Consider the following 12,108-nt stretch of genomic DNA (forward strand, 5'->3'; position numbering starts at 1 on the left):
TCATACAGTTTTATTGCCATAAACATTGTTGGGGGGGAAGTTAAAACAGCGGTTTGTTTTTCTTCTATGGTACAATAAGAAAACGTTTCCGGGTGAGAATTCTGGTACATAAACATAATGTTTAACTGTTGTCATAGCGATGCAGACCCATAACACTGAAGCTTTATATCCACTACAGACCCAGACATGATTCTGATTCACATTCAGACAGATCCAAGTGTCGGGCCACAGTCCCCCTATAGGTTAAAGATGAAAACTACAGGAAACTAGAACCAAAAACAACAACTTTGTACAATTATTATTTTCTGCTTTGAAGTTCATTCAAACAATTTTTCATCACTTTAGCTGAATTTTCTCCACATAATCCACACTGAAGGATAGAGAGCATGAAAAAAAAAAAATCAAAACTTCTTCTTTTCTGTTGTATCACCATCATCTGGCCGGGAGAGTGTCGGGTGTTTAAGTGTCTCAGTGCTGTGAACAAAGACAGATGGAGGAAGAAGAGCGGAGAGTTGGAAACAAAAAGGTGAAGAAATGGGAGCAAAAAACCAATGGGACAAAAGTAAATTAAAAAGATTCAGGAAATATAGACATTTTTCATACTGTTTTACTTTTCTACATTTTCCCTCATTTTCTATTCTGATGTTCCTTACCTCTATATATACACACTATATAAATATATGACAATCCTTTACACTAATGAAAATGTGGAGAATTAAAGTGAAAGGACACGTGAAAATGCAAAACCCTTTCTTTTCAGCAAACTGAACAGAAAAAGCATGAGGGACGAAATGGTTCTAAAAGAAGATTTTTGGGGGAATAGAAGGACAAAACACTTTGTCACAGTTTCTCCAACCACACTTCAAATACACCAATTTGTCACTTGAAACAAAAAAGTATTTGAGGAATATAAGCCCCATAGTGGTTTTTATTCAGGAAAACTGTGGCAACATGTCTGTGAAAATAATTCACAATACAGGGGCAAATGTGACATCTATGTTTATGGATGTTATGTTCATGGATGACACACATCGTCAAGGAAACGGCTCAAATAACAAGTGCCGTTTCCTTTATTTCTTCTCGACTTTCTCGGGGTGGACCAAAGAAAACTTCCTTCAGTGTGAACAGACTTCATCAGAGTGGACAGGACAGTTCTGGCTCTATAACAACATGACAAAACAACTGACGTCCAATCACAGCCTTGTCTTAGAGACAGCCAATCGAAAGAGTGACAGCTGTGGGACACTGTGCTTCATTCAGGGCGCGTCAGACTCCATTTTCTCCATTTGACGTCACTTTCTTTTTCACTGTGACATAATTTCCCGTTTGTTAGGAAAGGAATTATTTTGCCCTCAGCACCTGAACTCAGCAATACAGGTCACCAAATCCAACAGACACTGACCGTAGCACTTAACCAGACCAATCACATCACCTGCTTTCACTGGTGCATTACTGGGATGTCATGATAAAGCTTCAGGCGTCAGCATCGCATTTTAAAAATATTGGGGGTGGGACGTGTAGGGCAGTTTACCCCGACATAGGTGAAACTCAGGCTCAATAAAAACATGGCTGATGAGTCACCACGGCAACAAGCACAAATGAACATAAATATTAATCGAACTCAACCGATCTGGACAATGGGGGCGGGGTTCAGCTGAACGCCTACAAAATACAAAAAAAATATATAATCATTTTACAGCTTCTTTCGCCTTCGTTTTGCTGGAGGACAGTGACTTGTGATCTGTCGCCCAGAGGAGAAAGAAGGAAGCGAGGGAGGGGATATAAGCTACTGGATGAAATGGGTGTGACATCACAGTAAGCGGCAATGATGGGACAGGACTCAAGTTGGGACATGCATTCACAAGCTGCTTGTGTTTACAGGTGTTTGTTATTTAGAGTGTTTCGTCCTTATTCTGACTAAGAATAAATATTCTGCTCGAAATGAAATCAAACAGGAAGAAGAGCACTAAGTGAGGGAGGAAGAGGAGGGCAGTGCCCATTCGCTCACCGTCTGTCTGACATGAAGGAATGCTAACTGCAGATTTTAATCTCACCCTGTTTGCATCTCTCCCCCCCCCTCCCATCATCCCCCTACGCCCGCCTTCCCTCCTGGCCCCTCCCCTTTCCCCCCCGGCCCATGCGGGCTTTAGTCTCTTATGGTTTGTCTCGAGATCACCTCCTCTCGTGGCTTGGCTCCACCGAAGATGGCAGAGTTGGGGTTGGCGACCTGGTTGAGCGGCTCCGAGACAGTACGAGGCTTCAGCTGCAGCCGTGGGCGCTGTGCACGCTCCTCTGTGGTAAAGTCAACGAGGAAAAACAAAACAGGAAACGTCAGGACCGAGGCAGCTACAGGCTGAAAATGTGACGCGTTACAGCATAAATAGAAGGATAAATATAATGGAATATAAATAAATAAATAAACAAACAAACATTAACCAATGTCTGAGACCAAAGACACAAACAAATCAGCTGTCCCGGGCGAACGAGGTCGACAGCCATAGGGTGAATTCCAATTCCTTGCTTATTGCTTAACCCTCAATCCCAAAAATGCGCGCTCCCGTTAGTGCAAGTGCTGTACTGATTCTCAGAAAAATTAAGTTGAGGGGCAAGTTTAAGGGCTGTATCGCAGCCCTTAAACGCAGGGTTACCCTAACCCTTAAGATTAAGGTTTGAGCTTGAGAGTTAAGATAGGAATTGGAATTGGCCCATACTTTCAGTGAGAAGGAGCCTCAGAGTTCCCAAAACAAAACATGTGCCAGTACCTCATACAGCCACACTTTGAATAACTTAGAACTATCCCTTCAACGTGAATGACAGGAAGGCAAACAGGAAGTGATATCACCTTCAGAAGGTTCCCTGAAGTCAGTACTTCCTCCGCGTGGGGGTCCCTCTCTAAAGCGGCCCATTCCTGCTCCACCTCCACCACCTGCTCCTCCTGGTCCTGCTGCTCCTCCTGCTCCTCCCCTTCTGTCACCAGGGCGACTGCCACCAACCCGACCACGGCCGAAGTCGTCATCTCTAAAACCTGCGAGGACAGACGGATGAACACAGAGAAACGGGTGGGTGAGAAGACGTGCACTCAACGTCCTGCAGCATCTGGACCCTGGAAGGTGACTCAAAGCATGAGATGGTTGAGGTGAACGTCATGACGGGGGGGGGGAAATGGCAGAGCAGGAGGCTGCCTGTTACAGTTCTGTGATTTAGACGCAAGACACCTCTAAAACAAATGAGCAAGGGTGTGTGTGTGTCATCCTGATTAAACAAGGTAAGATTAACTAAGAAACACGGTGTAGTATGTGACACAACTACTCTTAATGTCAACAGAGCTGTTGGTGTTGTTATCTAATAGCTAAGGGCTAATGCTAACATAGGGGCAGCAGCGCAAACTGACTGCTAACTCCAACCTGCTGCACACTGAGGTTAGTCTCAACGTTCTAGTACGTTCATTTTCTCTGTAAAACAAAGTTTCAGTTCAAAGACATTATCCTTCTGTCTGATTGGCTGCAGCCCAGCAGCAGTGTTCTGATTGGCCGGCTGCCATCTGCTGTTGTCCAACCTGAGTCGCTGAAGTCTCCTTGTCGGGCGAAATCCTCCCGAGAGCCTCCTCCTCCTCCTCGACCTCCTCGAAAACCTCGTCCTGTAGAGGGACAGGGGGAGTTTAACGCTGAGGAGGAATGAGGGGAGAGGGAGGAGGAAGAAAAGGAGGGAGGAGACATGAGGAAAGGATGAGAGAGAGGAAGGTGGAGAGGAGGAGATCAGGAGGAGGGAAAGGGATAGAGATGGGGAAGAGATGAAGTGGAAGGAGGAGAGGACACAGGGGAAGAGAGGAGAAAACAAGGAGAGGAGAAGAAGGGGGCAAGGAGAGAGGAAACGGATAGAAGGCAAAGGAGGGGGTGTAGACAAAAAGGAGAGGAAACAAGGCAAGGAGGAAACAGAGGAGGAGGTAGCGACGCCTCCATGTGGAAGGAGCTGGAAGGACAGCACTGAAGAGGCGGAGCTTGTTAGTCGTCCACCAGTCAACCACAGACGAGATGTTAGAGACGAAGCAGTCAAGACTTAAAAAAAACAACCTCATCCTGCCTGTGTGTGTGTGTGTGTGTAGTGTGGTGTGGGGGTGTGAAATGATGAATGGATGAAGGGTGAAGCTTATTTTAATGTCTCACACTTGGACACACATGCTCAGTGACTGCGCCGTGTTAGCGTGTCGACGCTCGTACCTCCTCCAGCTCCTCCTCTGCCTTCATCTTTCTTAAAGCTGAAGCCCCCTCGCTCTTGCTTCCTGCCCTCTGCGATGTCGACCCTCAGTGACTTCTCGCCCAGGAGCTGCAGGGTCAAAGGTCACGTTACACATCACAAAATATGTCTGGTCAACTCTCAGCAAGAGTTTGCTTTCTTTGTTAATGTCAACGTCAGCTGGGATTGGCTCCAGATCCCCTGCAACCCTCACGTGGAGGATAAAGTTTGTCGGAAAAAATGAACGCTCAGTTTATAGAAACCCAGAGCCCCGGTCAAAAATCCATGTGAAATACTCACGGCGCCATCATACAACAAAGCTTCTTTTAGAGATTCCAAATCATCAAACTCCACATAACAAAAACCTGAAAGACAAAAGTTACAGAGATCAAGAGAATGTAAAGTTCAAGACAATAACATGACTTTGCTAGCCATCACCACACTACCATGACATTTTAGATTATTAATTAGACATGATTGAAAGCGCCAGAGGCCTCGTGAAGGCGCCCGTGTCTCTTTTCAAATCCTCTGACCTTTGAACTTGTCTGTCTCTCTGTCTCTGACCAATCGGACACTGCGGATCTTGAGTTCTTTGAAGATGTCGTCGATGTCGCCTTGCACGGCGTAGGGCGGCAGGTTCCCTACAAATGCTGTGTACGGCGGCTCTGTCGGCAGGTCTCTCTGCTTCCTGGCGCCTCCTGCGCTGCCACTACCAACACGGGATCTGTGAGGGGCAGAGACACAGAGAGGATCAGGAGAAACGGTAACATGGAGAGCCTCATAGTTAGGGGTGTAATGCCATCTACGAATATATATTCAAAACTAGTGCAGTGCCCGTAGGAATACATACTTCCTACGGGCACTGCACAGCCCTGTTCAGAACGCTTTAGAGTTGAAACGAATCGATTATTAATCGATTAGTAAATTAATTGCCAACTATTTTGCTAATCGATAATCGGTTTGAAGCTTTTTTCAAGTTTTCTGATTGTTTTAGCTTCTTAAATGTGAATATTTTCTTTGTTTCTTTGCCCCATAATAACAAAGAAATCATTAAAACTGAAACATTTTGGTTTGTGGACAAAACAAGACATTCAAGAACGTCGTCACTTCCAGGTTTGACAAACACCGATCAACGTTTTTTTTTAACATTTTCAGACATTTTCTAGACCAACCGATTCATCGATTAATCGAGAAAATAATCGACAGATTAATCGATTACAAAAATAATCATTAGTTGCAGCTCTACTCTGTTTAGTAGTATCTCTTTAGGTCCAACTTATAAAAAAAAAAAAAAGTAAACCAAAACTTAAGGGACACGAAATGACATTGGCCACAGAGGCTACTGGGAGCTAACAGCAGTTAGCATTTGTAAAAGTGATAATTTGCAGGCTCTAGCAGGCACATTGCCGTCATATAACATGTATCCACTGGACAGATAAATCCTCTGAGGCTGGAAGTTTGTGTAGGACTCTGTGCTGCAATGTGGAGCCAAGAATAGAACTTTTCGCGGACTTCCGGTTTTCGGACTGATATCACTAGTGTGTTCTGACGGCGCCCCTGCCTGGTGTAGTGTGGTAAATCAGCGAGACTCGAAGGATGCACACCATCAGGTCATGCTGAACCCATATCCAAAATCTCAGGGCGATCTGACTAACGGTCAGCGAGATATGGCCGTCACAGGCACAACTTGCTTTATAGAGCGATAACAACAGCGTGACGGCTCTGTTCTGCTGTTGCTGTGCACGCTGCTTCAGCTCGGCAGTTTGGAAAAAGACGGTTTCTCAGTGAACAGTCGCAGCAGAGAAAGGCAAGTGAAGACAACGTGACGTCACTGTTCACCTGAAACTGGTGATGATAACCTGTTCGGCTGGTAACACGTCAAACATAACTCATTTGAAAATGTGGATAGCACTGGAACAAGGAAAAACAGAGTGCAGACAAGCCTGACATTTTAGCAGTCTTTACGAATAATTTGGATAAATCACCTCGGTTATGGCTTCCCTTTCATATTTAACAAATTAAGATATGTGCCTTGAAAACAGAATGAGACTGAGAACAAGCTGGGACCGAATGTGAAGTTTCACACTTACTTTCTATACAACAACCTTCACATACACCTTTTAGTTTTGTTAATAGAAGGTGCAGCAATAGATAATTACTTTTACATGGAAATTATGGGCAATTAATACTGAACAGTGATGTCAAAACTGAGGTACATTATAGATTTGTTTGCTTTTCCATTCCAGATAGTACCTGGGACCTGGCGAGGTTCCAATGGAGCTGAGCCGATACTAAAAATGTGACGTCAACAAACTGCCGTCCACTGATTGGCAGAGAGTGTCATCAAAGGAAGGGTCATGAACTATAACTTAATACAATTGTTGTATATCTGCTCCTGTTCTCTTTTTTCTGTCTCTGTCCCCCACCTCTCCTCTGTCGCCCATTTTTCCTTTCACCCCAACCGGTCGAGGCAGATGGCTGCGCTTCGTTGAGTCAGGCTCTGTCACAGATTTCTTCTTCTTCTGTTAAAAGGGAGTGCATGATGTTGTCTATGTACAGTGCCTTACGTTATGATTTGACGCTACACAAATTAAATTGAATTGAATGAACAAGAATCAAACCGAACAATGCCAAACTGTAGATCAGCTAAAAAGACTCATCAATCCTGAAATCTCGAACATTTATCAAGAAAATAGAGGAGTCTGAGTCTGTATTTAGTGACAGCACTGCTGAAAGCCAGCAATCGTGAGCCGAATCACAAATCACAAGCCCGTTTTTAACTGACTCAGTACACCAAAAACAACTGCTTTACACGTCACTAGATTGTGTGTTTGTGTCCCTTAGGAAACAATGTAATGGCAGTTTTGCACAGCTGTGCTATGACGACCCCGCCCGCATTGAGGAGGCCCTATGAAGTAATGGAAAATGAAGTGACTGTTACCAAACCGAGAAGAGTCGATTCGAGTAGTGCTAGAACTGAATCACGGAAAAGCGTCGTAAATAGTTCCTGCAGATCACTCTTGTTGAACACCACTGTGAAAGACCAGTGAAGGTGAGGCAACGTAGCATAATCATGAGTAACAAGCAGTGCCACCAGGCGGTGATAATGTAAAAGACAACGTATCAGTATTGTTTACCATAGAATTACGCAGCATATAACAAACCACAAGCAAAAACAACAAGCTGCTTGTGTTGGCCTGTTGTTAGAGATCAGTCACGAAAACACACAGATATAATGTAGCTATCGTGGTGAATCACGGCATGTCCTCTTTCCACCAGTCAACGGCATTGGCACCCAGAGGAAAGTTTACTCTACTTCTGATTACTACGGTCCAACCGAGACACGGCTGTAGCAAAACTCTCTAGGTGCAGTTCAATTATATCTATATTTTTACATCCTTAAGTGCGTGCTCGGATTGATGATTCAACATTGCAAACCTCTGGCCCTAACAAGTACATCGTACACAACTCTTTAAGTTATTTTTCTTGTGAAGCACAAAAAAATTAAGTGCATCACAAACACGGACAAAACGTGTAACTTTAAAACAAATTCAAGGGCATCATCAAGGCGTATTAAGCCTTTACAGAACAGCCTGCAGATAAAAACAATGACCAAACTGTGACTGAGAAGGCAAACGTGATTTCCCCGATGTCCAAACATGGTTTCAAAAGCTTCGCAAATCACATTTTCATCCAGTCACTGAGCCGGTCCTTAAATCTGTGGTCAAATTTACGTCACCAATGCATCAAGCTGACGATGAATGTGTGCGGTGACATCATCACACGGGGCACGTAGGGACACATCTTCCACCCTTGAAAGAGGGCGGTCATCAAGGTCTACGTCATCGACTTCATCACTGATAGTTTCAGACACTTTGCTGTGTGTAATTCACTTTGTGCAGCATTCAAATGTCTATTGAATAAATACATGTGCTCCTGTTTAGTCCAATTGCTAACTGCAGCATCACATTTCTTCATTGCAGTTAAAACTTAGTCAAGCAAACATACTAGGGCTTGGTTATTTGGAATAGATGTCACAGATTCATAAAACCCTTGGATTCATCTTTCAAAAGAGGTAATTTGCAGTTCTTGAAGGTGACGTATCATCATCCTGTGCAGTTGTTTTTGTCCCAACTGCAGTATTTTATTTTTACAGTTACACACGGTACAGTGTAACGTCATACCACCTACCAAAGTTAGCTGTCAGTGTAACAGTCACTGTGATATGAAGATTTATCACAGAGCAACAATAAATCAAACTTACAAGTGTCAACTTATTGATCTAGTCGCCTGTGATTTTAGCTCGTTAAATGTTACTTTGATCCTCTACGACAATAAATAAGAATATCTTGGTCAACATTTTACGAACCATAGCTATTTGATTGATCAACTTAATAATCAACAAATCAATGAATTCATGAAAATGACCATCAGTTGCATCCTGCTTCATTATCAGAGGTTTAGAAAAGTGTGACATCACAGCCCTTCACGTTTGTCTTCCCTCTCAATATTAACAGCTTATCTGTTGGTACTAATGCCGTTTCCATCATGGTACGGTATAGTTCTGTACAGTACGGCACGGTTTGAAAAGGTAAAGTCCTGGGTCAGGCTTGTGTTTCGTCCGAGTACAGTACTTTTACTTGGTAGTTAGGTTGTGGGCCGTGCCCGATGGGCCGCATAGCATGACATTGACTGGTGCAATGACAACGAAATTGAACGCGGTACAATCGACAAATATGGAGGACATCCAGTGAATAGGGCTGTAGCGATACACTAACCTCACGACACGATACACGATATTTAGCTCACGATACGATATATATCTCGATATTCAGCCAACGATACGATTCGACATAATTTGACACTCTTACATCATTTTCTGAAAGAGTGTTCCATTGACTTGGATTGAATTAATTGAACTGAAAACTAAAAACATCAATAACACAACATATGTCTCTGACTGGACAGAGTCTACAGCTTGCAAATGCTGGACAAAATGAATTAAAGATGTGTTTAATGTGATGAGAAAATTAGTTCCCTTTATTGAAACAGTGCAAACTGCAGCTTACAAGCCTGAATAGTAAACAAAGTGCAGTATTGCAATTAACAACGGAGAGTTAAAAAGTGCATCAAGTGGCCTGTTCTGAACAGTTGCTTTTTTAGCTCGACACTGAACACATGAAGGAGCCAGTCTAGCCACCAGGTAAGTAAACATAGTACCATGGCTTTCCCCAAACAGTCAACAAGAACAACTTTTAAACATTTAACTTAAAATTAGTGCTGGGCCATGAACGGCGTTAACGAATGACTCGTTTCCATGGCGACTGACAGGAAAAATACACGCATACAAGTTCAGTATTTCCTGCTTCCTGCATGACCGGAGCACAGACTCCATCTCATCGTCACTGAACTGAAATACAGCTGAACAGGTTGCGATTCGGCTCATGTTCTCCAGCTCCAACACCAGACTCCTGTGTTCAATATTGACATTTAGGACATTTCCTTGCTAAATGTTGGAGATTAACGTATATTTAATATGTTCGGTGTAATTCCTGTGTCGGACGTCGCCCTCATGACTTTTCTCGTGACAACACGCTTTGCCAATCAGTGGCCCGCAGTCGTCGTCGTCACATTTTAGTATCGGCTCAGCGCACAGATACTAAAAAAAAAGTGTTAGGTTAAATAGTGATTAATATTTGCACTATATTTGTTGCACTCAGGCATTGCTTTTTCATTTAAAATGTCGCAAATTGTTTCTTATGGGATAGAAAAAATAAGCACCTGTAGCTTTAAGGGGATCGGGGTTAATTGCTTCTAGTTCACTAAAGGTGTGTGATGGCACCCTGTTCAGACGTGATAAGAGTCGATCAGTGGATATATATACTCTTTTTCTTATGCAATTTTTGTCAGATACATCTAAAAACATAGGCGACTGTGGAGGACACACTTTTTTGAGAAGCAATAAACTTCGGACTCAGATGGGTTTTATTGGAAAACCCATAACAGTTGAGAAGAGTGGATGCGTGCAGACGCCATAGGTTCTTCAATATTGACCCTAGGGAGGAGGATGCTTCTATTCATCTGCACAGCAGCCTTAACAAAAACACTGCTTCAACCTTCGCCACAAGAAAATGTCCAAAAGAGGCAACTTACTCACACACACTAGCTGATGTTCATATTTGGTTAAGTATACTTTTACTGTGTGCGAGTATACACACCGTTCACTTTGTGAACAAATAGTTGAATAAACATTGGCGCTACAGTCACACTGATTATGCCAACAGATCAGTTAACACCGACTTAAATGTGTAACGTCTACAAATATTTAAGTTCACCTGCAGGTGCACCTTCACACCGACTTGGACAAAAAATAAAGTAAACTTAAGACACTGGGCACAATGGCAAAACAAGTGATCACAACACATTGTTATGAAATGTCATAGTAGATTTTCATCAGAGTATGAGGCTTGGCTAATACTGGTGATTTGAAGAGTGTTATTTTAGATGCTAATGCTCTTTCACCATTTTTTAGTTCAAACAATTAATTCATTTACACAGAGGCTGGGATTTAAGAGGAGGGGGAAACCCAACAGTTCACACAATGAGCAAGCTCGACATCAGCAGGAAACGGTCTCTAACAGAACCAGACTGAAAGATATGTGCAGCCTTCTGCCTCGGTCAGCTGAGGTGAAAGAAGGAAAAAAAGGGATGAATTGAGGAAATTGAGTGATAATAGAAACAGTTCTTAGTTATAGTCCTAATTTGGACAACTAAACAGTTGTTTGATCCACCAAAGAATCAATTTTTTTTTTTTTCAACAAATGTTTGTTGATATATTTAGCTCCACTGTCATTAAGGTGCAAATGACAGGATCACAGAGATGTCACTATTATTTCACCATCATCTTCATAGTTGGAGTCTGCTTTACTGAGCAGTGCATGTGCAGTGCTGTAAACACAGTGGGCTGCTGCCGGTCACATGTAACATCTGTACGTGTGTGAGAGAAGCACCAAACCATTTGATTTTAGAGAAGCTGTTGTGACAGAGAATCAGAGAAATCGTGCTTGTTGACTAGTGATGACTGACACGTGATTACACAAAACAAACACTGAGCGATGAGGTTAACGATGAGCGGCCGGTGAATCATCATCATCACCAGCTCTGATCGAACGGTGTGATCCTTAAAACTGCAGTGGTAAATTATCATCATCATCATCAGCAGCGAATTGCACATGCTAAGAAAGCTGCACAGACTCTGACTTTACATGCGACTACCGCCAAAAACATCAATAAACAAAGGTCCTGATCTACGCCTCTTGTCAGGGTACAACAACGTGCATGAATGTGGAGCTGCAGACACATGATGGAGCCATGCGGACTGTCCGCAGGTGCGGCTCCGCTACAACAAGAATGCGGCCTCTTGTCCCGCTACGTCCCGTCTACGCTCCGGCCATGGTGTGTACATCCACGCACTGACCCCACACCGTATAGTGCCACTGAGTTTCGGGGCGACCCCCACCAGCCCCGGTCAGTTTTGTTGTTTGTACGCAGCTAGCGCCCTGCTAACTATTGGCTAACTGTTAGCCGCGGGTCCGCGGTGTTTCCCAGACGACATCCGGGGCCTCCCCGTCACTACCGGCCCGCAACAATCAGCAGGCGCCTATCGGGTCGGGAATCGTGGCCTATACTCCCTGCACCGAAGCTGGAGATAGACAGCGACGACGCGCACCGGAACAGTGCAGCCGGCGTATGAGGTTAAAGTACACTGCGGAGCGGAGACTCACCCTTTACCGCCGCCGAAGCTGCCGTAGGCCCGGTCTCGATCATCGTAGCTATCGTAATCCGCCATTACTGCTGCTGTGTGTCGGAGGAGGA

The 12,108-nt window shown here is 43.8% G+C and overlaps 1 protein-coding gene across 2 annotated transcripts; it reads right to left on the bottom strand.

Annotated features, from left to right (window-relative positions):
• eif4h (eukaryotic translation initiation factor 4h) lies at positions 1 to 12,108 on the bottom strand. 2 transcript variants are annotated; one of them, XM_083887386.1, is made up of 8 exons: positions 12,018 to 12,108; positions 4,767 to 4,957; positions 4,534 to 4,598; positions 4,218 to 4,323; positions 3,557 to 3,637; positions 2,843 to 3,025; positions 2,177 to 2,292; positions 1 to 474 (listed from the first exon to the last, which is right to left on the bottom strand). In XM_083887386.1, the coding sequence occupies exons 1-8, from the start codon at positions 12,080 to 12,082 to the stop codon at positions 469 to 471; spliced, it is 813 nt and encodes a 270-aa protein (XP_083743512.1). In that variant the 5' UTR covers positions 12,083 to 12,108; the 3' UTR covers positions 1 to 468. The 2 variants fall into 2 exon arrangements, with proteins under 2 accessions (XP_083743512.1, XP_083743513.1); XM_083887387.1 differs by lacking the exon at positions 3,557 to 3,637.

Source organism: Microchirus variegatus (assembly GCF_963457635.1).
Source record: "Microchirus variegatus genome assembly, chromosome: 3".
In the NCBI taxonomy this organism is placed as follows: domain Eukaryota; kingdom Metazoa; phylum Chordata; class Actinopteri; order Pleuronectiformes; family Soleidae; genus Microchirus; species Microchirus variegatus.

What these genes read in the sequence shown, in the direction of transcription:
- eif4h (XM_083887386.1), bottom strand. Translation starts at nt 12,082, where the DNA reads ATGGCGGATTACGATAGCTACGATGATCGAGACCGGGCCTACGGCAGC. An exon ending in AGCTTCGGCGGCGGTAAAGG is followed by an intron (nt 4,958 to 12,017) that starts GTGAGTCTCCGC and finishes TGCCCCTCACAG; the next exon opens with ATCCCGTGTTGGTAGTGGCA. An exon ending in CTTCAGGGAACCTTCTGAAG is followed by an intron (nt 2,293 to 2,842) that starts GTGATATCACTT and finishes ACTTTACCACAG; the next exon opens with AGGAGCGTGCACAGCGCCCA.